Below are 25,854 nucleotides of genomic sequence, written 5' to 3' on the forward strand. Positions count from 1 at the left end.
TTCTGCACTGCTTCTGTGTGAGAGAATGTTGCATTTCTCCCACACTACAGCTCTTCTAAGTGTGAAAGAAGTTTGCACTTATCCCTCTAATGCTGCAGCTCTGCTGTGTGTGGGGTGTGTTCACCTATCCATCTCATGCTACAACTCTTCAGTGGGAGAGAAGTTTGCACTTCTTCCTCTGTTTCTGCCCCTCTTCAGTGTGTGAGAGAATTAGCATCTTTCCCATGCTGCACCTCTTCTCTGTGGGAAGATTTAACTTTAACTTCCCATGATGCACCAAAATCCCTCTGCTATGGTAAAACTGTGTAGTTTTTCCATTTGAAGTCCAGGAGGATTGACTGCTGTAACTTAGTATTTAACACAGCCAGTACTTACTAGGAAGAGGTGTGGCGCCGCGGCTAGGGATCACGGTTCGATCCCCGGCACCAGCGGCAGATTAGCCCAGCACCATGTGACTCTGGGCAATAGCTTGCTTAATCTTCCCGACGGCCCCCAGCGCCTAGAGACCCTTACGGGTGATTGTGCGCTTTACAAATGTGGATTATGAATACCAGTCAACTCAGTATTCTGACCCTCTGCAAACAGAGGTTTGCGCTTAGGTCGAAAAAACACAGAGACCCAGTGGCGTCTGCTAATGAATACTACTGCCGCCTCTCCTCTGTCCTTCTTCTGTCGATGAAGCAGGAAGCACACTGGCTCCCAGACTCCCCTAGCCAATCATGATGCTGCTGTCACCATCATGCCAGCAGCATTGTGATGGGTCTGAGCGCCCTGGTTAGGAGCTCAGACAGGGTGGAGGGAGCCTGTGCACGTTCCCCAGCCAGGCTGTGCAATACAGCGGAGTGGAGAAATGCTAAATGTGCATGACTGTTTGGCTATAAGCCTAAAACGGCTGGCCGAACCATTATGCACACTTAGAAAGTGCCCACCACTCCTCCCGTTGCTGACTGTGATGCCAGCCAGCTACTTCCTGCACCTAAAATGCAACTGAACTGAGCCAGTGTGGAAAATAAAATGATAATAACATTGTGTTATTTATTTATTTTTTGCGTTTTTGCACTGCTCAGAGAACAGTGGGGCGACACTCCTCCGCCTTAGTGGAGGAGCCTCCGCTGCAGAGACCCACTAATAATCGGGGCACATGTGTCCTGGAAATCATTGCTTCCTTTGCCTGCACCTCCTGCACCTCTTCTGTGTGAGGGAGCTTAGCACTTCTGTTCTCATACTGAAGGTGATATGTGTCATGGTAGCCTGCATCACAGGCTACACCTGTGCCCTCTGGGGGCGGAAAGTTAGCACTTTGCTGCTCACGCTAAACTTAACCTACATATGAAGGTGGTTTGCACTTTGCCTCCCCAAGCTGTGCCTGTGTTATTTTAGAATGATTTCTTATGCACAGCTGACCCCAGGAGGGGCTTCCCAGTGGCTAGACACAGGTAGGACGATAGCAGTGAAAAAGAAAAGCAAGCCAGACTTAAGAGGAGAAGAACCAGGTCTTTAATTGCTTCCAAAAGCTTAAGTGGTTTTGAATCATTCTTAGCATAGGCGGCATAGAGTTCCATAAGGATGCGCCATCTGTGTTCTGTGGGTGGGTAACCTGTGTTCTTTGTGTGAGAAAAGTTAGCACTTTTCTTCCCATGCTGAACACGTCCTGTATTTATTTATTTATTTATACCATTTCTAGAGCGCACTATCACCTGACAGGCATCTTGCCGCTAATAGTGAATTGACATAGCATACCTCCTTTAGAACCTACTGAAGCTCACCACTAGATCTTAGGAAATAACCATGTTTTTAAATCCCTTCTAAATAGCAAGAGGTCACTGATTTGTCGCAGCTCAAAAGGCAGGGTGTTCCAGAGCTTTGCAGCAGCAACCTCAAAAGATCTTCCACCTGCTCTAACTTTTTTAAATCTAGGGATTTTTATCAGTTTTGCCCCAGAGGAGCGTAATGTTCGAGCAGGAACATACCACACAAATTTACTTTGAAAAGAGGTGGGACCCATTCCATGCAAGGCCTTAAATACCAAGCAGAGTGATTTGAACTGGATTCTTTGTTTCACAGGAAGCCAGTGCAGCTCTGTGTGTGAATATAGTTTGCACTTCGCCTCCTTGGGCTGCACCTTAGTTCTGTGTTTGAGGGAATATAGCACTTTCTTCTATACTGCAGGGTTTTTTATGTATGGGGGAAGTATCCTCTTGACTATTGTTTCAGCTTCCATTGTGTTTGAATGAAACAGCCTTCTTCAGGGCTGTAAACCAAACATTAGTATAATGCAGCATAGCTGGTTACGGTAAACAGGTATCTCAGAGGTGCCCATTTCATTGTGTCCCAAGCAAGAACATTTTTGACAAGTTTAGCATCACTAAAAATTCTTCACAACCTTTTCTAAATTAAATGCTTTGCAAATAAAGTCATGTGCTTTTTTCACCTGCACTGTACGAGTTGAATCATTGGTACTATAAACATGAAGAACTCATGGTTGTATCAAACTTCTCTATATATGTTTCTGTCTTGATTTCATTTCTCCTGATATTTTGCTTGGTGCTTCTATCAGGAAAAGCGAAAGGGACACAGATGATGGACGGAATGCAAAGCAAATCAAACATTCACCCAAGTAAAGAGACCTGGGTTAAATCTATTGTTTTTTGCTAACCATGCCACCCCAGTTTAGACTCAGCCATATGCATATCAGTCTTGACACTGTGCCTCATGGGCCCTGGACCGTAAACAAGCATCCTGGGATCGATTTCGGGGCACCCCCATCCCGATGCCAGCTCCCCCAGACATGAGCTGGTCTAGCTGTTTTATTGATATTGGTTTAATTTTTTTTAATTTAATTTCATTTCTTTTAGAGGTGGTTTTGTGAACCAGATAATATAAATTGACCCTGACGCTGACATGGGGCATGAAGCTAGTCCTGCCATCTGACTGTGGCACATGGGTACATTTGGCTGTCAATGGTATATGGCACTGTGCACGGGCTCTGAAGGTGATCCTGAACCTCAGCTGGCCCTGGCCTTTTATGGTGGTATTATGGCATAAGAGACCATACAGTGGCAGGCAGACTAAATCCTGGGCACCAAATGACCCTGGCATATTGACGGTGATGCTTTGGCAAATGTAATTACAGAACCCTAATGAACTGTACATGGGCATCACCCGGTCCCTGCACTGCACATGGTACCTGGTGTAGGAGAGGGTGCACAAAATGTGAGATTGAACCTTGGCATGAGCGGGGCCTGCCATATGATAGTGGTACTTAGGCATTCGAAACCATATAGGAGCGCAGCAAGACTGTTCCTAGGTTATGAGCAGGACCACTGGAATTATGCAATTGTGCAGTGATTGTTGTATAATTATACATTTGCCGTATTTACCACATAATTCATCCTCTGCCGAATAACCTGCAGATTTTAACAACAATTTTTTGCTTCAAGCTCAAATTGTTCAAAAGTTACTAAAAATGCAGCGACACGTGTTGCCACGTGGTGGAAGGTCCTTTGTAAAACTGAAATGGACAACTTTCTGCCACCTATTGCTAAATTTGGGTGTTAAATTGGTACTAATGTGGTGTAACCAATGCCCAGACAGTGTAACCAAGTTTAAAAATGACAAATAAATGAAGTAATACTATTGCAAAATGAGCGGTATTATGCCGCATCATTTGCCTTTTCTTGCTGCATAATTTAATCGACCCTGCCACATAATTTGGCACTCTCCTGCCGCATAATTCCAGTGGCCCTGGTTATGAATCTGAAACTCTGGACTAAATGTGTATGTTTACTAAAAATTAGAATCTCGTGTTTTGGGAGACGTTCGTCTACTCTCAAAACAGGAACGTTGCTATTTGGGAAGTGAAGCAAGTATTCAGGAAATGACCCTATTATGCCTGATGCAGAAAGTAGTTAATGACAAGCTAATGTTTGGGGGTCCAGTTAGTTCGCTCAGTATAATTAATTAGCTGATATTTGGTGACTCAACGGTGCGTTTTTTCTGACAACAGCGCCTTGATATGTTGCAATAAAGGTCTCTTTACCGAAAGAGTAAATCTGATATATAGGGGCAAAAAATATTTTTCGGAAATGACAAACAGATGGCGACGAAATTAGTACATTTCCAAACTAATAAAAAGCGATTTTGATTTAATAAATTATTTATTGGGAGATATTTATTTCTGGTGCTGTGATAAAAATATCTATACTATATCATACTATCCACAGGAAGTGCTGTCAATGCACAGCAAGAAACTACGTCATACTATCCACACAAATTGCGGTCTCTGCATCGCCAGACTACGTCATACTATCCACGTGACTTGCTGTCTGTGCACAGCCAGACTACGTCATACTATTAACACGAATTGATCTCTGTGCACAGCAGGCTACATCCTATAATGTTCACACGAATTGCTGCTGTGCATAAAAGACTACGGGCCAGATGTATCAAAGGGCTTTACCCTATCTGTGTCTATGAGAAAATGTGTTTGCACATATGGCCCTGCGTGTCATACTATCCACATGAATTGCAATCTAAGCCCAGCTAGTCTACATCATTCTGTTCGCATGAATTGCTGTCTGTGCACAGCAAGAGACCACGTCAAACTATCCACACGACTTGCTGTCAATGCACAGAAAGAGACTACGTCATACCGTCTTTATTTATTTTATTTATTTTAAAGGTTTTATATAGCGCTGGCTAGACCCGGAGGTATCAGAGCGCTTTACATGAGCATCAGATCATAGTTACAGGTTACATAGTTACAAAGTATACACAGCTATTAGAGCATGGCATCATAGTTACTTGTAAGGTCGAGATAGACAATAAGCACAAATACGTAAGGGGAAAAGCAGGCAAGGGGAGAGATTCAGGGGAGGGGGGAGGAGCAGGGGAAGTAGACAGATAAAGAAGGTGGGAAAGAGGAGGAGAGGGTGAGAGACACCGCATGGAAAGAGGAGGGGAAGGGCGACGGGGACACAAACCGGTAGACGAGTCAAAGCAACGTCCAATGTCCAGTAAGCTGTGATCCCAGGGGAAGTGGTATCACTTCCCTATCACTGTTGCGAGAGGCTCCCTTTACGCAGTGGACTCTCTCAGAGGGGTCTCTGAGACTCCAAGGCCTACATACTGCATCCTTCCCCAAAATGGGGATAGGGAGTGCTTTCACAAGGGGTGCCATACCATACCTCAGCTGTGAGTGGCTCCCTTGGCGCAGTGGACTCTCTCAGCGGGTATAATGAGACTCCAGAGTATAAATATTGGATCTTTCCCCAACAAGGGGAGAAGGAGTGCTTAGTCAAAGGGCACAAAGGAAAGGGGCTAGGCAGACTAGCAGGCAAGGGGAGAGATTCAGGGGAGAGGGGATAGGAGCTAGGGAAGTAGACAAAGAGTGAAAGAGTACTAAATGTGAACATATTTAATTAAGAGTTATTATATAGCGCTGGCTAGACCAGAAGGAATCAGAGTGCTTTACAAGAGGAACAATAATGTTGCACTTATCATCGGTTAAAAGTTACATAAGTAGAAAGAAAAGCATTTAAAGAACATAGGGGACAAGGTGAATGGAGCAAAGAGGGGTAAGGGGATAGGGTTAAGGGGTAGGAGAAAGATAAGACGTTGAGACGAGGGGAAAATCTGCCCAAGGTCCGGCTTGGTAGGTGACGGCAGGGTGACGGCAATTGGTGCATAAACACCAATTGCTGTTTATGCACAGCTAGACTACACCATACTATTCTCATAAATTGTTGTCTGTGCATTTGCAGACTACATCATACTATCCACACAAATTGCTGTCTATGCACAGGTAGACTACGTCATAATATCCACATGGCTTGCCGTCTGTGCAGAGCCAGACAACATCATACTATCAACATGAATTGCTGTCTGTACACTTCCAGACTACGTGATACACCCCAAATGAATTGCTGTTTATGCACAGCTAGACTACGTCATACTATCCACACAACTTGCTCTCTGTGCACAGCCAGACTACATCATACTATCCGCATGAATTGCTGTCTGTGAACTTCCAGACTACGTCATACTATCCACACAAATTGCTGTCTATGCACAGATAGACTACCTACACAATCCATACGAATTGCTGTCTATGCACAACTAGACTATTGCATACTGTCCACACTAATTGCTGTTTATGCACTGCCAGACTACGTCACACCATCCGCACGAATTGGTGTCTATGCACAGCTAGACTACGTCATACTATCCACACTAATTGCTGTTTATGCACTGCCAGACTGCGCCATATAATCCACACAAATTGCTGTCTATGCACAGCTAGACTACGTCATACTATCCACTCGAATTGCTGTCTATGCACAGCTAGACTACGTCATACAATCCACACGAATTGCTGTCTATGCACAGCTAAACTACGTCATGCTCTCCACACGAATTGCTGTCCATGCACAGCCAGACTGTGTCATACAATCCACACGAATTGCTGTCTATGCACAGCTAAACTACGTCATGCTCGCCACATGAATTGCTGTCCATGCACAGCCAGACTGCGTCATACAATTCACACGAATTGCTGTCTATGCACAGCTAAACTACGTCATGCTCTCCACATGAATTGCTGTCCATGCACAGCCAGACTGCGTCATACAATCCACACGAATTGCTGTCTATGCACAGCTGGACTCTGTCATACTAGCTACTCGAATTGCTGTCTATGCACAGCTAGACTACGTCATACTATCCACTCGAATTGCTGTCTATGCACAGCTAGACTACGTCATACAATCCACACGAATTGCTGTCTATGCACAGCTAAACTACGTCATGCTCTCCACACGAATAGCTGTCCATGCACAGCCAGACTGCGTCATACAATCCACACGAATTGCTGTCTATGCACAGCTGGACTCTGTCATACTAGCCACTCGAATTGCTGTCTATGCACAGCTAGACTACGTCATACTATCCACACGAATTGCTGTCTACGCACAGCTGGACTCTGTCATACTAGCCACTCGAATTGCTGTCTATGCACAGCTAGACTACGTCATACTATCTCCAAATCAACAGAAGAGTGACTAAAAACTAAAAAACACACATAAAAATGAGGAGGTAAAGACCTTCAATCAATGCCACCAAAGCATGAGTTCGAGAAAAAGAAAAGGAAAGAACAATAAGATAGGTTTTGCAGACGCAGTGCAGAAAAAGAACCCTCAGGCACCAACTGAAAGTCGCTTGCCAGTTGTCTTCATTGGGTTCTTGCTTTGAATACGTGAAGTAATAGCCAAAAGTGGTGAAAAGTGAGTTAAAAGGAGTATGGACTACTCCCCAAAATAGAATGATTCATTTAATAAAGGGGTAGTTCCAACTCCATTAAAAACATAAGTGAGAGGCGGACATAAAAATGGTTGTGTTAATTTGAACCAAAAAGTTCTATACATAAAACTACAAAGGTCGACATGTTTCTGCTATGGTGAGCCAATAGTCAGCTCAGCATTCATCAGGACCATACAAATCCTCGCCTCGTGGATAGCGCACGCTAAGGCTCCAAATCCACCTGGGGCGGGAAGGACATAAAGATTACAAACTTGTGTGTAACCGGTGCACAGGAACTTCCTCGTGCAACCCCTCCCGGCGACTGCCCTCCGAGGAACCTAATCCGTTCACATGCACGTTTCCGTGGATGTGAACAGATTAGGTTCCTCGGAGGGCAGTCGCCGGGAAAGAAATGTTCCGGGCGTGAAGATTTTCCCCTGCCACGAGCCCATGGGGAACTGCTCCTGATACTTTTGAATTCTTCATCCCTTACGCACTGGAGGGGTTGCACGAGGAAGTTCCTGTGCACCGGTTACACACAAGTTTGTAATCTTTATGTCCTTCCCGCCCCAGGTGGATTTGGCGCCTTAGCCTGCGCTATCCACGAGGCGAGGATTTGTATGGTCCTGACGAATGCTGAGCTGACTATTGGCTCACCATAGCAGAAGCATGTCGACCTTTGTATTTTTATGTATAGGACTTTTTGGTTCAAATTAACACAACCATTTTTATGTCCGCCTCTCACTTATGTTTTTTTTTTTTTTGTTGAAACTTTTTATTGAAAGTAAAAACAAGAAAACAGAAAAACAAAACATAGCAAGGCATTACAATAGACTTGTGTCACCATTCGGCTCATGGGGGGGGGGTACAAACGTAAATCAGATATCGTTGCAACCAGTAAATCAAGGGGGGGGGGGGGCAAAGGAGACCAGAAGTATACAAAACATCTATAATCCTGCGGAGGAAACATCAGGTTGGGAGGAAGACAAGTCAATATCACAATCCGATATGGGGGGAGTACATATATCACCACGGTATGTGTTCCACTGAGTCCAGATTTTCCCCCATTTGCCAGGTGTGCCACGGGAAACATAAACCGTTTTTTCTTGAAACATGCACCAATCCATGTTTTGTTTCCACAGTAAGACTGTCGGAGGTCTCTGGGCGCCCCATAGCTGGGCAATGTCACGCTTGGCGATCATGTTACCCAAGGTCGCCCATCGAAGCTGCGCCAGATTGTAATCATTCGGCTCCCAGACGTTCAGCAAGCACCTCCGCGCTTCAGGCATCAGCCGCACACCCGTAACCTCACTCATTACCGCATGCACGCAATTCCAATAGCTCAGCACAGCCGGACATTCCCAAATCATATGGAGAAATGTGGCCACCATACCGCATCCACGCCTGCACAATCCATCCGTGGAGAATCCCATTCGCACCAGACGCGGACCAGTCACATACACCCTATGCAGAATTTTGAGTTGGACAAACCGAAGGTGTGCCGGGATAGCCACCTCTTTCGGGGAAGAGATCGCGGCCTGCCAGTCTTCATCATCGAGCTCCAGACCATCACCGGTCCACAACCCTCGGAGGCCTTCCAATAAGTCAATCCTAGTATTAATCAGTTTTTTATAAATGAGTGAGATAGTGCTATCAGGGACATGCCCATCTAGTATCCTATCTTCAAGCGGGGATGCTTCCGGCACGTCCGAGCCGCGGGGAAAAACAGACAAGACTGCGTGCCGGACTTGCGCATACCGAAAGGATTCCCTATCATTCAATCCATATTCAACTTTCAATTCCTCAAATGTTTTGATCCTACCCTTGACCCACACATCATCGACCCTGCTGATCCCTATCATGTCCCACCGATCGAATCCCTTCGATTGCCAAAGGGAGCCAAGTTTATCCGAGGCATAGAGTGGAGTAGCCCGGGTCGGTCTGTCAGCCCATCCTGTGGCCGCCGTAGCCCGATACCACACCTGCACCGCTGTTTTAGTGGGACCCGTAAGAGATCTACTGGCTGACGTCGCGTATAGAGCCCTGTTGTAATCGCCGCCGGGCAGCAACCATTTATCCATCGCAAAGGCCGGGTTTAGTGAATGAGCATAGGTGCCGTGGTTGATGGCCCCTAACTGAGAGGCCCAATAATAGCGACGGATGTCCGGGAGTGCGATGCCGCCATCATACCAAGGGAGCGTGAGCTTCGAAAGGGCAATACGAGAACGGCCCCCCCATATCAACTGTCGCTGTAGACATTCAATCTCCCGGAAATACCCGGCTGGTACTACGTCAAGTGTGTTTTGAAGCGCATAAAGAAATCGGGGGAGCGACATCATCTTAAACAACACCGCTCGTCCCAGGGGAGAGAGAGGGAGTCTGTTCCACGTTTCTATATCCGCCCGAAGACGTCGGAGAGGGGGCAACAAATTGCGCTCGTAACGAAGCGTGGGGTCTAGGGTAACAAAGATTCCCAGATATTTGAATCCTTCGAGGACCACCGAAATAGGACATCCACTTGGCAAGAGGGGAGCATCGCCGGAAAGAACATAAACGCAAGATTTTGACCAATTGATGACGAGACCGGAATTTTTACTGAAAGAAGTCAAAACGTCGAAAAGGACGATCAACGACTTCCGGGGCGACGTAAGGTATAAGAGTATATCATCCGCGTACAGAGATATACGGTCTTCAAATTCCGGAGACCATCTAATACCTTTCAAGGATGGTTCCCATCTCAACCAAGCCGCCAATGGCTCTAGGGCAAGAGCAAACAGAAGTGGGGACAGAGGACAGCCCTGGCGTGTACCCCTACCAAGCGCAAAGGAGGCCGAAACACGCCCATTCACCACTACCTGGGCTAAAGGGCCGGCATAAAGCAGCTGCACCCCACGGATAAAGGCAGGTCCAAAACCGAATTTAGAAAGGACCGCCCAAAGATAAGGCCACTCAAGCGTATCAAACGCCATAGTGGCGTCTAGGGACGCCAAGATGGCCGACTCCCGCAGAGTCCCGGCTCGCGCTAGGACTCCATGGAGGCGCCGAAGATTAAGTGCCGTATTGCGATGTGGTATAAAACCGGATTGGTCCGGGTGAACAAGATCTCCTATAACAGATATCAAACGAGTAGCAAGAACTTTGGCCAGGATCTTAGGTTCAACATTGATCAGGGAAATAGGTCTGAAAGATTCGCAGCGGTCACGCGGCTTTCCCTCCTTATGGATAACCACTATGGAGGCCAGCCTTTGATCAGGAGGAAGAGACCCTTTCTCTAGGGATTCCAAGAACATCGATCGCAAATACGGCGCCAGTACGTCGGGACGGAGCTTGTAAAGCTCGATGGGGAGTCCATTAGGGCCCGAGGCCTTCCCGGAGCGAATCGATCGGATAGCGGTCGCAATTTCATCAACCGTGAGCGGAGCTTCCAGTAGGTCCCGCTCCGGGTCAGACAAGCATGGCAGCGAGATATCGCGGAGAAGCACGCGGGAGTCCTGCTCTGGTCGATCGGACACAGGGGAGTACACTACCCGAAAATAATCGGCGAACCGCGCCACGATCCCAGCAGGGTCAGTGATACTCTCACCATTCACATCAACTATGACGGGGATAACTCGACTCGTGCATTCTCTCCTATCCAACCAAGCAAGCAACTTCCCAGCCTTATCTCCCACATCATACAGACGCCCGTGCTGTTCACGACCCATCTCTTTCGCAGCGTCAGTCACAAGTGCTCTATATTCGTGCTGTTTTAGGTCTAACAAGTGCAGCTTCTCAGGGGAGGCTCCAGAGTCCAACTCTCCCTCAAGGATGGTAAGTTCAGTCTCAAGACGGACAACCTCTTCCCGCTTACACCTCTTAACATTGCCAATCGATGAGAGGGCTTGTCCCCGAATGACAGTTTTATACGCCTCCCACAAGGAGACAGAAGAGGACACTGAACCCACATTTTCAGCAAAGTAATGATCGATCGCTTTAAGTAATTCCACTCTAATCTTAGGATCACGGAGGTACCATGGGTTAATCGGGGCAATCCGACCTCCCGACCCCAGACGAGCGTTTACAACTAACCACAGCGGGGAGTGATCCGAAATACCCCTGGCAAGATGTTTCACCTCCCCTATGAGGGAAGCCTGGGAAGAGGGCATCAAAACATAATCTAATCTCGAAAGGCTGCCATGGGCCCCGGAGTGAAAAGTATACTGCCGTTGCCCAGGATGATGTAAACGCCAGCAATCGGTTAGCCCCATTGCCTCCAGGAAATCCCCCAGCCAGGATTGAGATCTAGCGAGGACACGGGGAGGGTGACGATCATACATTCCAGACACTACTGAGTTGAAATCCCCCCCTGCTACAAGTACACCCTCGGGCACTCCCAGGATCACTTTTCCCAAATCAGCATAGGTCGTAGTTTGAAGGCCTGGTGGTATGTAAACCGAGAGTAAAGTAATCACCCTCCCTTCCCAGCGCCCTACAATAGCGGCATAACGCCCCCTATCATCAAGTATAACGTCATCAATAGCAAGGGGGAGGGAGGTCCGAACCAGAATGCCCACCCCTCTGGAGCCGGAAGTGAAACCCGAGTGGGCCATGAGACGGTATCCACGCCTATTCATGGCGTGGCACGTATTACCAAGCAAGTGCGTTTCTTGAAGCAAAACCACATCAGGAGACAAGCGTCGTAGCAACTGTAAAACCACCCCCCGTTTAATTCTGTCTCCCAACCCATTTACGTTCCAACACAGAATGCGTAGTCCCCTATCCCCCATCCCAACATCCACCCCAGGTCCCCCCCCACACCTGCCGCGACACTGCAACACAGGAGATCGTCAGTACTATGCCTTGAATAAAACATAAAACCCTAAACTTGAACCCCCCAACCCCCCAAACCAACATTATACCCCCCACCCCGCACCCCTGCGTGAGACTCAAAAGCCACCCCAACTTGCAGTGTGCCTGTCGCCCTAACATACAACTAATCTACGAAAAGAACCCCAGAGGAGGAAGACACACCCGACCCCCTCCCACACCCCATTAAGACAACACAATAGCGGACAATAGTAGCATAGCATCAAACCACTGCCGAAAGTCAATACGTTGGTCCAGGAGCCGATTCACTCCCTATTCCTGCTCCATCAGGCCGCCCTCCGCTCCACCGGAGTGTTCCGAATGATCAAATTGTTCCTGTCCAGGGGGCAACGAGTCCAACCAGTCACTAGCAGCTCCAGGATGGTCAAAGAAAAACGTTCTATCATTGTGAACCACACGCAGTCGAGCCGGGAAAAGCATGGCATATTTCATGGCTCTGTCTCTCATTCTCTTCTTCACCCCTTGAAATCCCAGTCGTTGCCTCTGAACCTGTTGGGTGAAGTCCGGGTAGAAGCTGATCGCGGCGTTTTCATATTTCGTAGGGCCCGATGTGCGGGACGCCTGCAGGATCGCATCTCTGTCACGAAAGTTAAAGATCCGCGCAATGATGGGGCGCGGAGAAGCTCCCAGCTTGGGCGGGCCACTCGGGATTCGGTGGGCCCGTTCCACTGCGAAAAACTTGCTCAGGCCCTTGGGCGCTAGGTGATTCAGGACAAGGTCCTCCACCAGTAGGTCTACCGCTGACGAGTCCGTCGTCTCCGGGACACCAACCAACCGGACGTTGTTCCGCCGTGCGCGGCCTTCAAAATCGTCCAAGCGTCGAGAGAGGTAGTCACGGGCGGATCTCAAATTACCGACCTCCGTCTGTAATTCAGAGACGTCGGCGACAAGACTGGATGTCTTAAGGTCAAGGGATTTGACCTTCTCGTTAGTCTTTCCGAGGTCTGCCCTGATCAGAGTAACATCTATAGCAACCGTGTCCAGCTTGTGAGTCAGGGCCTCATATTGTTGTCCCAATGCGGCCTTCATCCCAGCAATGGCGCCCATGACGTCCTTCAACGACGGTTCTTCATCCAACAGGGAGTCATCCCCAAAGGTGGCCGGGGGTTTAGTCATACCACTCGGAGAGCCCTTAGTGAGGGTATAGCGATCCATAACGTTGGACTGCACAGGACCTCCCCGAGTTGCCGGTCTGGTCTTGCGCCTCTCCGCCTCGGGCTTGGTAGTCATTTTAGGTCGTGCGCCCCGGAGGGTATTCTGAGACCTAGTAAAAATGGCGACACTCTATTCGCCCGGATCAATTCGGAGAATAGGTGGAGGGCCAGCCACTGATCAAAGAGCAGCGAAAGTCCAGATCACCAAACGATGACGTGGTAGTGAAAGAAACAAGCGACCAGGGCGACCAAGGCAAAGTCAATGAGGCCAGACCACAGGAATCGAAACTGAAAGTAGAAGATCGGGCATAGGAGCCTCGCCTGGGCCGTTGTTATTCGATTACCACCCGGCTGGCAGAGAAGGCAAGCCCGGGGCAGTACCATGGAGCAGGCCAGAAATGTTCAAAAGTCCGTATCTTCGGTTCCCGGGGACCAAATCGCAATCTGGAAACGGATAAATGATCAGCCAGGTCACGATCACAAAAGCCCGTCGTCTAAATCAGGAAAGATACAGGATGATCGGTGGAGGTGGCGAAGGTCCGGGAGCTCTGAGCTCACGCGGCCATCTTGGGTGCGCGCTAAGCTCCTTCTCCTCACTTATGTTTTTAATGGAGTTGGAACTACCCCTTTATTAAATGAATCATTCTATTTTGGGGAGTAGTCCATACTCCTTTTAACTCACTTTTCACCACTTTTGGATATTACTTCACGTATTCAAAGCAAGAACCCAATGAAGACAACTGGCAACCGACTTTCAGTTGGTGCCTGAGGGTTCTTTTTCTGCACTCCGTCTGCAAAACCTATCTTATTGTTCTTTCCTTTTCTTTTTCTCGAACTCATGCTTTGGTGGCAGTAATTGAAGGTCTTTACCTCCTCCTTTTTATGTTTTTTTTGTTTTTAGTCACTCTTCTGTTGATTTGGATTCAGTATTTCAAAAGGGGTATAAGAGTGGCCTATTGACCCTTTCTCTCCTGTTGATTATTTATACGTCATACTATCCACACAAATTGCTGTCTATGCACAGCAGGCTACACGTCACACTAGCCCCATGAGTGACTGTAATCGCACAGCAGGAAGCCTGTCATACTGGCTACTTAATGACTTGCTATTAAATCAGAAGATCTATTATTTTTACTGTTTTGGAGTTATTCTACACCCAAGAGCTAAAAATTGGAAGTAATGTATTCCCACTATTAAATATTGCTCAGAGCCTTGGAAAAAGGACACTTCTCCTTGTACCCATATACATGAAACTGTGTACATTGGATGTCTCTCCCATATATGATTTACTTTCTATCTACTGTGGGGACCCTTTAATTATTCATGTAAAATATGTTTTTTTCTGTACAGTTTACACACATCTTGCGTTACCCAAATACTGTGGTCTGTTAGAGCCATGTCATGACAATAAAATGCTCCTCGCCAATACGTATTTTCATTTAAGACACATTATGTGAGATTTCATTGCATGCGAAACGAAATCCTCGCAGTTCTGCCTGAATTTCTGATTTCGCAGTGCAATGACCAAACTTCGCCATGGCTGCACCTTCTTGCCCCTTTTCTGAGAGGAACGGGTACATTTCTGTAGCCGCTGCAGCATGTAGAACGTTTCGAGGCGCTTCTGGCTTTGCCAGATGTCGTGGGGACTTGGGTGCAGTCTAGTGCAGAAAAGAGCTCCACAGAATTACACAATTTGAACAAGTGTGAAAGCTGGCGTTAAAGCGTAAGACACCTGATTCGGCCTGCATCATTCACTGCGTCAGTCCTCTGACGCGCCACTCGTCACTTCCGCCCCCACGCACCCAACTCCGTGTGGCGCTTGAACCAGAGGCACCTTTGACTGACTCACGCATCTGCTTCTCATTAACACCAGACGCAAGTTGTGATGTTTCTAATTGTTTTTGCAGAACCCAAGTGTCTAACAGCATTTCTTACTCTCTCTTTTCCCCACCCTCCCATCTTCACTCCCCCACCCTCCCCACCACTCATCTCTTTTTCCCACAGCTGTCGGTGTGCAGATTAAGCTGGAGCTGCTGCAACGCAAATTTTGGACGGCGACGAGACAGGTAGGGGTACAAAACCTGCGGCGACATAGTGAGTGGATGATTGTGTTGAAATGAATGAATGAATGAAAGAAGAAATGCAGCAGCGAGAGAGTGAATGCACACATGCATATATAAATACATAGGGAAAATAACGGACGAATGGGAGAATGATTTAGGAGAATGATAGAAGAGCAGTAGAAACAATGACAGAGAAAAGAAGAATTAACAAAAGAGTACGAATCGATAAAAGGATACCAGAAGAAAGAGGAAGAAATAGCGTAGAGCAGTATGCAGAAGAATTCATGTGATGGAAAGGGTGAGTGGGTGAATGAATGGAAGGGCTGGATGAACGAATTATAGGACTGGATGAGCGATCGGAGTGTTTGGATGGACGGAAGCACTGGGAAAGAGGCAACACATTCATAATTGTGCGAGAAGGAAGGAAATTATGGGGGGGACATCGTTTACAACGCGGTGTTTTTCACCGCACTACCTTAACAACGCTGCCATTACAACGACTTGCGCTGGATGGCGCTGTTGGTTAAGGAATATTGTAATTTTATATTCCAAGACCTTCCCTACTGTTACGTGGACTGGTGTTGGAATATAAAATTATAATATTCCACAATCCGCTCCCTCCAACGCAAGTCGTTGTAACGACTTGCGTAGTAATGGCAGCGTTGTCAAGTACTGCGATCTAAAAGATCGCGTTGTACTGACATACATCCAAATTATGGGCCATATTATCAAGAACAGGCGATAAAATTATCGCCACTTTATCGGCAGGAAACTGGCGCTAAAGCGGCGATAATGGGCTTGATAATATGTCCATGAGAATTTCCATAGCAGCCCAGGTTCTGGTGTTAACCTTGGCTGATATGGGAATTCACAAGGGCATAGTATCAAGCCCATTATCGCCGCTTTAGCGGCAGTTTCCTGCCGATAACGTGGCGATAATTTTATCGCCTGTTCTTGATAATATGCCCCAAAGTTTCTTATGGACTGTGAGATTCAAGAGGAACTCTTTGGGTTACGTGGAGTTCTTTCCAGAGCCGAGGTGAAGAGATAAAAGAATCATACACGAATGACTAACAAGGAATCTGTGAATGAATAATTATAGCGCCTCTATGCTAGGAGCTCCACTGAAGACAATGAAGTGACTCAGGGCTAATAATGGCCTGTAGGAGCCCAGGGCTCTAACATTCCAATGCTTGTCTTTCTGTTCCTCCCCTTTTTAATTTAGAACATTCTACCCCTAGTGGGTGAAATATGCCAATAGCCTTATAACTCCTTGTGCCTTGGACTATGCTGGTTGTTATTGGCGCTCTCTACACTCAGTCAGTCAGTGGAATTATTACGGTTCTCTGTTGCCGTCGGTAGAAAGCAGGCTGTACCCAACTATCTCTCCCTGTCTGCATACACAGTACCGAAATTTGATTGGCATCTGTGGAGTATTCGTGAATGTAAATAAAGTTGCAATATTCCTTTTTTTATTGTATGTAAAATGATTGCTGTGGAAGCTCTTCCCATTTGTTGCAGGATCCTGGGGGGTGTGGCAATGCACTGGAAACTCTTTCTTTAAGGAATTGACAATGTCACAATAAAAACAACAAAACTAAAATGATATTAAAACAGTATAAAGATAAAAATAATAAAAATAGCCATGCTTATAACAGCGACATTTTTACCACTAGTTGAACTATAATAACTACTGCAACCAATAACAATAGATCTATTGCCCCATTAATGATATGCACTTCAAAGATGTGTACATAACAGTTGTTATTAATGTTCTATTAATGAACAAGGAGACAGAAAGGCAGCTTTTTCTGGATAAAGAGCTTCGTTTATTTCCAATAAGCATGTGTTTCTTAGAATACTATGACCTATACAAAGTCCTGCAGAAGTCCTTACGGGACACAGGGCCAAGTGTGTCCGTAAGTACATATTAGAAAGATCCTACCAATAATATCCCATAAATGATATTCACTTCAAAGATTTGTACTTAAGAGTGGTTAACAATGAGACAGAAATGCTGCTGTTTTGTATAAAGAGCTTCATTTATTTCCAATAAGCATTGAATGTGTTTCTTAGAATACTATGGCCTATACAAAGTCCTGCAGCAGTGCTTACGGGACACTGGGCCAAGTGTATCCGTAAGTACATATTAGAAAGATCCTATCAATAATTTGTTGAAGAAGCAAGGAAGAGAAAGTAGATGTAGGTATCTAGGTCAGGATACAGGTTTTCCCAGGCTGACATGGATTCTAACTCAGCATGTAAAACGCATTCATGGTCACTGTAAATAATTTATCTGGGTGGTGTAGCAGTGCATTCCCTGCTCAGTATGACTCGATGCTCTTTAGCTGATGACATTAGGGTTGGCGGTCTCTAGAAATTCTCTCCTGCATTTTGTTTGCGCTGGTGGCGGCCATTTTAGCTCAACCCGCAATATGACCAATTGGGCAGTCAATTCAACTCAATTTCATCTTTATTCAGGTACAAAAGTATCCATAAAAGTCCATTAAAACAAAATAAAAACCACATACAACGTGCAATAAAACCAATAAATAGTTAAAACATTCCATTCTTAAAAAGACATATTTAAGATCCAGGACATGACAGCCATAACAGGACAGCCATGCGTGAAAAAGAGCTGTTTGAGTAGAAGACCAAAACTAGACAGTGTTCATCGAGAGGTGAGCTCGGACTGCAGTTTTCAAGAAAGAACCTAAATGAAAAATAGACTCATCATCATTAGGGTGAAGCAGTGTACTAGATGCTACCCTAAAGACAATGATACTATGCCTCTTGATTAGGGGAAGCAAAATGCGCTTTGTATATAGAGAATAAAAACCGCAGGGAAAAATGGCCAGTCAGTAGAATAAATCTCTCTCACTTCATCTGGTTGAACTTCATGAAACGTACAATCATGAGCAAATCCCAAACATCGAATCATGTTATCTCTCGCCTAAAACGTCTACAGTATAGAAACTTCCGCAATCCAGTGTGCCCCTCTCATATGATCTGATTCCACCCATGGCCTTGTACCATTGTGTAAGCAGCTACCAGCCATCCGGTAACACCACAGGAACTGTACCACACAAAAGAACACAGGGGTCTGTATGCCAGCTAATCTGGCTGGGCCACCAAACTAGATTAGCTGGCATACAGACCCCCTGTGTTCTTTTGTGTTGTACATGTAGCGTAGCTGGAGATATGAACCAGGCTCGGGTCTTTAAATTTTGAATCCCTTTGACCCTCTCTCCACTGTTTGTTTGTGACACCACAGGAACTTACAGAGGGTAGTGAGCACCTGTTGCCCCATCACCTACTAGGTACAGGATGCTGCCAGTGGAATTATTCCTTATTGTTTTATCCCATTAAACCTGCCAGAGGTGTATGGTGGAATGAGTCCATATCACTCCATCAACATCTGACATTGAAGCAACCCACCATCCCCTCATCCCATTCCACCATGGTATAAAGCCTTAGCTCCTCATCCTGCTGTACCCCTTAATTTTCTAAAATAACTTGCAACCCTGTCGTGTTATCATATTCTACCACTGAATCTTCCAAGATCAAGTGAGTGCCTGTTACCTGACCCAGTTCTTCTTTTATCCGCGCCAGCTAGCTCAGATCCGGGAAGAGCAGTACTCTTAGTCATTTTTTTACTAACTTTTTGATCTGTTTTGGATCTCCTTTTCGAGTCGACTTCGACTCCTGGTGCCGTAGGGATGCCTGGATTCAAGCCATGCGACGCCTGTCACCGCCTGATGTCGGTGACCGACCCCCACCATCGGTGTCTCTACTGCCTCTGGCCGACCACAAAGACAAGTCATGCCCCAACTGCCGGGTCTTGACTTCGAAAGCTAGGCGGGAGTGGTCTCGCAAGTATCTCGAGATCTGGCAGTCGGCTCCGCAGTCGCCGCTCGACGAGTCATCGTCATCACTCGTCGGGCTCCAAGTCCTCTTGTAAGTCGAGACACTCTAAGAAGTCGAAGAGGCAACATCGCTCTTCAGACTCCCCTCGTGCAACGTGGCCGAGGGTGCGGGCGACACCGCCCACGCGGCTCCGTCGGAGCCGCAAGTGCCGCCTTCAGGCTCATACCCAGCAGTCCCTGGCCTGCGAGCGACGCCGGAGGAGATTTGTGACTTCCTCATTGCCATGAGGACTCACTTCCCTCCGTTGAGGCCTGCTGGCGTGCCTTCGGGCCCCGCAGACCCGACTGGGGGCCTCGGCGGGCCGGTAGCTCCGGCCCCGGCGCCGTCGGGTGCCTCGGCACGGGTGCCGTCAGCGACTTCGTTCCCGACGCCGATGGCCCCCGTGGGATCCGTGCCCAGATCCCGGTCGACACCAGTTGACCTTACGACTCCTCCGCTGGCGCAGACCCCGCTGGTGTCGCTCCCGGCGCCATACTCGGACAAAGTCGGCCCCAGTTTCAGTCCGGGTCTGGCGTCGGACCGGCACCGCTGGGCGCCGTCTCCAGCGTCGATAGGGGGGAGGCTTTCACCTACGACCCGGCTCCGTCATTCCAGCCTGTATACCAGGACATGGATGAAGGGGAGGACTGGGAGGGGTTTGAGGACCCTCTGGTACAGCTGTGCCAGTTGAGCCAGGACTGGGCAGATGAGCTAGGGGAGGCCAGTGGTTTGGACACTTCGCCCGACATTGGATTCATCTCTCCTCCCTCCGTGGCTACGGAGGAGGCTGCTACCTATGGTGTGGTGTTGCGCAGGGCGGCCAAGGCCTTGGCTCTTGAGCTCCCTGCTGTGGCCATGAGGACTAACCTCCTCACTGAGGTGCTTCAGCCACCAGTAAGCTCCTCGGAGCCTCTGCTGCCGTTCAATGAAGCCCTCATGGACGTTCTGATGGGCACCTGATCCAAGGCCTCCACAGTACCCCCTGTGGATCGGAACGTGGCCCGACGCCACCGCCCGGCTCTGGGCGACCCTAACTTTCTGTCCGTACACCCCACCCGAGAGCCTGGTGATCCAGGCATCTACGTCCCAGACCACATTCCCGACCGCTCCCCCGGATCAGTAATCCAAAAGGTTTGATCAGTCCATCAAGAAACTGTTCTCCTCACTGAGTTTGGGGTTGCGGTCTATCAACACCGCTTGCCTTTTGGGCCATTATACCCACTCCTTGTTGCGAACGTGCTGCCCCAGTGCCCGGTGGAGGCCCGGACCCGGCTCGCCCAAGCCCTTGCGGAGGGGTGGGATGCGGCACGTTACTCTATCAGGTGTGGACTGGATACCACGGGCTCGCTGGGAAAGGCAATTTCCACGATGGTGGCGGTTCGCGGCCACGCCTGGCTGAGGACTGCCAATTTCTCGGGCGATGTCCAGGTCACGCTCATGGACATGCCCTTTGATGGCCGTCGCCTCTTTAGCGCTTGAGCGTTTCAAGGACTCCAGGGCTACGGCCAAGTCATTGGGCCTGTCTGGCCAGTGCCGGGAGACAACGGCAAGGCCCGTCCACATCCGCTCCCACAGCATCTGCCTCAAAGCCTTCCTAGTCCGAGCTTTCAGGCCCATTCGACGCCTGTGGGGGGCAGGGTCCTCATCACCTCCTCCACTGGCGCTCCATCACATCGGACAGGTGGGTGCTGCAAATCATCCAAAGAGGCTACTCCCTCCCCTTCGAGGTGACCCCTCCAGCCATGCCACCGCATGTTGGGGGATCACTTGCAACTTCTGCAGGAGGAAGTTATGCCCCTCTTGGCCAAGGGGACCATCGAGCGCGTTCCTGGGCCAGAAGTAGGACGTGGTTGCTATTCCCACTACTTTCTGGTACTCAAGAAGGGCAAAGGAGGCCTACACCCTATCTTGGATCTCCGGAGCGTCAACGGCTTCCTCTGGAAGGAGAAGTTCAAGATGCTGACTTTAGCTCAGGTTCTAGCTGCCCTGGACCCTAACGACTGGATGGTGGCGTTGGACTTGCAGGACGCATATTTCCACATCCCCGTCCTGCCGGCCCACCGGCGCTACCTGCGGTTCACGGTAGGCCACGAGCCCTTTCAGTTTATGGTGCTCCCCTTCGGCCTTTCCAGCGCCCCTCGGGTGTTCACGAAAGTGGTGGCGGTGGTCGCAGCTCATCTGCACTGATCAAGGGTTTCAGTCTTCCCCTATCTCGACGACTGGTTGTTGAAGGCGGGCTTGCCCCAAACAGTCGTCTCCCACCTCCAGACTACAGCCGACCTCCTGCACTCGCTGGGGTTCTCCATCAATGTGCCGAAGCCACACCTGTATCCCTCTCAGAAGCTCCTCTTCATCGGAGCAGTTCTGGACTCGGCGCAGTTTCCGGTTTATCCCCCGAACAGCGGGTTCAGGATATTCAGGCTCTGATTCCGATCTTTCAGCCTTTATCCCGAGTTTCGGTCAGGTTGACTAAGCGGCTCCTCGGGCTGATGGCCTCCTGCATCCTTCTGGTGCATCACACCAGGTGGCGGATGCGGACTTTGCAGTGGGACTTGAAGTTTCAGTGGGCACAGCATCAGGGCAACCTGACCGACCACGTCCTGATGTCGGAGGGCACTGCGTGTCAGTTGCAGTGGTGGCTCACGAATCGCGATTGGGTCATCGGCAGATCCCTCTCCCTACCCCAACCGAAGCATGTAGTAGTGACAGATGCGTCTCTCCTGGGATGGGGGGCCACATGGGAGAGGCGGAGATCAGAGGCCTCCTGTCTCCGGCGGAGTCCCGGCTCCATATCAATCTTCTGGAACTGCGGGCGATCCGTCTTGCACTGAAGGCATTCCTTCCCTCTGTCCGGGGAAGTGTAGTGCAGGTGTTCACGGACAACACCACCGACATGTGGTACTGCAACAAACAGGGCGGCGTGGGGTCGTGGACCCTTTGTCAGGAGGCTCTGTGCCTCTGGACATGGCTGGAACACCAGGGCATCACCCTGGTGGTTCAACACCTGGCAGGTTCCCTGAACACCAGGGTGGATGAACTCAGCCGCAGGTGCATGATGGATCACGAATGGCGTCTGAGCTCGGACGTGGCGCAAGGTCTCTATCAGCAGTGGGGTGAGCCTTGGTTAGATCTATTCGCCACCGAAGAGAAGCGCAATCTCATCAGTTCTGCACGTTGGAATTTCCAAGGCGGAACTCGCTCGGAGACGCTTTTTGTCGCGAGTGGAGCTGCAGTCTTTTGTACGCCTTTCCGCCTATACCACTTCTGCCCAGAGTGCTGAAGAAGATCAGGCGAGACTTGGCCCAAGTCATCCTTGTGGCTCTGGTCTGGGCATGAAGATACTGGTATCCCGAGCTACTCAGCATGTTAGTCGATCCCCCGATTCATCTGCTTCTTCAGGAGGACCTTCTGTCGCAGCAGCAGGGAATGTTCCTCCACCCGAACCTGTCCAGTCTCCACCTACATGCGTGGAGATTGAGCGGTGGCAGTTGAGACCATTTGACTTGCCTCCTGAAGTCTGTGATGTGATTCTGGTAGCCAGGCGTCCCTCCACAAAATTGGTATACGCCTGCAGGTGGAACAAATTTGTGGCATGGTGCACAGCAAAGGTTGTTGATCACTCTCTGCCCCCCTTTCAGAGGTTCTCCTCTTCCTTCTTTCTCTGGCCCAGCAGGGCTCTGCTCTGGGCACTATCAAAGGCTACCTCTCAGCCATTTCAGCCTTCATAAGGCTTCCTGATCAGCCTTCTCTTTTCAAGTCCCCTGTTGTAAATAGATTCTTGAAAGGCATCACACACATGTTTCCCCCTGTTCCCTCCGTGATGCCTCTGTGGGACTTGAACCTTGTACTGACTTATCTGAGGTGCGCTCCCTTTGAGCACTTCATAACTGTCCTCTTTGTCTTCTGTCTCTTAAGACTGCATTCCTGGTTGCCATCACCTCTGCCAGGAGAGTGAGTTAGCTCCAGGCTATATCTTCTAAAGCTCCTTTCCTCTCTGTCCATCCGGACAAGGTTGTTCTGAGGACTCGTCCTTCTTTCCTGCCCAAGGTGGTTACAGCCTTTCATATCGGGCAGTCCATCACCTTGCCCACCTTCTTTCCACCTCCGCATCCCTCGAAAGAGGAAGAGAGGCTCCACTGTCTGGACCCAAGACGTGCGATCTAGACCGCATACGCCAGTTCCGGGTGGACGACCAGCTTTTTGTTGGTTACGTGGGTTCTAAGAAGGGACGGGCGGTGCACAAGCTGGCCATCTCTCGGGGGGTCGTCTTGTGCATCAAGGTTTGCTACTCCTTGGCGAAAAAGGAGCCTCCTGTGGGGCTGCGCGCCCATTCCACTAAGGCCGCGGCGGCTACTACTGCCCTGGGTAGGGGAGTCCCTTTGCAAGACATATGTCTGGCAGCTATGTGGCCCTTGCTGCACACGTTTGCTAGGCACTACTGCCTGGACAGCCAAGTCCGGAGAGATGGCTTTTAAGGCCGTTCCGTTCTCCAGGACTTTCTTGTGTGATCTTGGCTCGCAGACCCACCACCGGGGTTGGTATTGCTGGGATATCTATTCTAAGATAAGGAATCTAACACTAACCTGTTTCTTTCAGATGCACAAGTTACTTACCTTCGGTAAGAATATATCTGTAAGAAACAGTAGTTAGTGTTAGATTCCTTACCGCCCTACCCGTCCTCCCCGTTCTGCGAACCGATATCTAGGGTTAAGGACATCCCTTTCAGGGCCCTAGTTTCTTGGCACCAGTGTCGGTTTCTATCATGGCTCTGCGTTCCTGGCGCAGAAAGCTATGTACAGAACTGACGTCAGTGCGCGAGGCTGGCGGCTAAGTACTCCGACGACGTCATCCCGGCGATCACGACGCCGACAACTGACGCGGAGCCGCAGACAACGCCTACCAACGCGCAAGGGTACTGCTGACAAAAACTTTCCGGATCCAGCCTGACGCCTGCGGATATTCTAAGGTAAGGAATCTAACACTAACTACTGTTTCTTAAAGATATATCGTTATCGAAGGTAAGTAACTTGTGCGACAGTGAGTCTTTCTACCTAAACAAATGGAAATATGGTTGAAAGTAAGATTCCTGTTCTGGTAGAATTTAGACATCTCACAGGTTCTGCGGTTAAACATTTTGTTGCAGTCTTATAGAGGACAAACTTTGCCCAAGGGTATTAGAGCACTTTACGTGAGCACAAGATTAATTACATATTTTTAAGCACAGAGAGATTAAGCGATTTGCCCAGAATCATAGAATGTTGCGTCAAGGCCTGGACTCAAACCCGATTTCCTAGTTCCAAAGTCACCAGCTCCTCCCATTGTAATGTCGATAGATTTTAAAAATCCTGAGCAGTGTCCACTTATCCCATGTTCATGAATACATTTCTCCATAATTCTTCTCAGTTCTCGTGAACATCTGCAGTGCTCACAAAGTTCTTTGATTCCTTATTATTTTTGTGTGGTTACTGATAAAAGTAATTTTATACGTTTAGGAATGATTTCAAATAAAAGCATTGCCCTAATTCAAATTCTTACCATAGTTGTTAGAAGTTCTGATGGATACATCTTCCTGCAGAGTTCTTCTTTATGAATAAACAACCATGCATCAGTCTGGTCTAGAAACTTTTCCACAGCAATAGCTCTCCAGCTCCACCAGGTGGTGTCATGCTGCTCCAGCCACGACTTTGTCTGCTGCATGTGACAATATCAGAGTATTATAGAAACCAACCAGCCTACTAGTGTCAGTTTCGGTTTTTCCCTGCTTCTTCAATGCGGATCTGACTCTCTTATACTTCACCAATGCAGTTCCTCAGCATTTCAACAGCGACTAGGACAAATGTCTCCTCCTAAGAATTCACAGTTTAAACCCAACACCAGGTGCCACAAGAAAATCTCCTTGTCAGACCTGCATGACATGTGCTTGTGGTGTTTGGCTTAGAACATGACACCCTTACCTGTGCGTATTGTGCTTCGATGTACCCAAAAGACATCTGGGAATGGGACGACAAACTATTTTTGGCCAAGGACAGCAGACATATACCAACCACCTTCCCTTCCCTTTCAAGTAAGTCTCCAGACAAGGAATCATGAACAAAAAGATTTCCCTACAAGAAGCGCCATACATAGGAGGAATCCTCTTCCTCCTCAAGGAATCTATCCAGCACCTTGGACTATTCAAAGTTTCAAAACTGTTCCCCGATGCTGGATTTCTCGACATCTGAAAAGATGTGACCGGATTGCCCGGTTTCATTGGCCAACACAGCGCAGGTCGAGGCCTTTCACCTGATGATGCTTGACTTGTTGGGATGGCTCAGGTAGCCCCTGGACCACTTGACAAGGCAAAGCCTGATCCTGAAGGTTAGCAACTACGGTAGCTCTGCTGCCTCCCCATCCCACATCTCCTTAGGCTTCGGCACCAAAGAGGAAGTCCAAGTCCGCCAAGGCGTCCTTATCTGTTCAGTTAGCTCTGCCTTCGACACAGACATGGACTTCAGGTCTGTCCACAGCATTGCCTTTAAAACCTTTGACGTCGGAACAATTGATTTGAGTGGCTAAATGGAAGATGAAAG

At 48.5% G+C, this 25,854-nt stretch overlaps 1 protein-coding gene across 1 annotated transcript in view; it reads left to right on the forward strand.

The window, feature by feature from the left end:
• The window catches only part of CACNA2D4 (calcium voltage-gated channel auxiliary subunit alpha2delta 4), a 924,019-nt gene that overhangs the window by 773,645 nt on the left and 124,520 nt on the right, over positions 1 to 25,854 (forward strand). The window contains exon 27 of the mRNA XM_078673672.1: positions 15,321 to 15,382. Coding sequence (XP_078529798.1) covers positions 15,321 to 15,382 — 62 coding nt within the window. The remainder of the gene's footprint in view (positions 1 to 15,320; positions 15,383 to 25,854) is intronic.

This window comes from Lissotriton helveticus, chromosome 1_1 (genome assembly GCF_964261635.1).
Source record: "Lissotriton helveticus chromosome 1_1, aLisHel1.1, whole genome shotgun sequence".
Classification (NCBI taxonomy): Eukaryota; Metazoa; Chordata; class Amphibia; order Caudata; family Salamandridae; genus Lissotriton; species Lissotriton helveticus.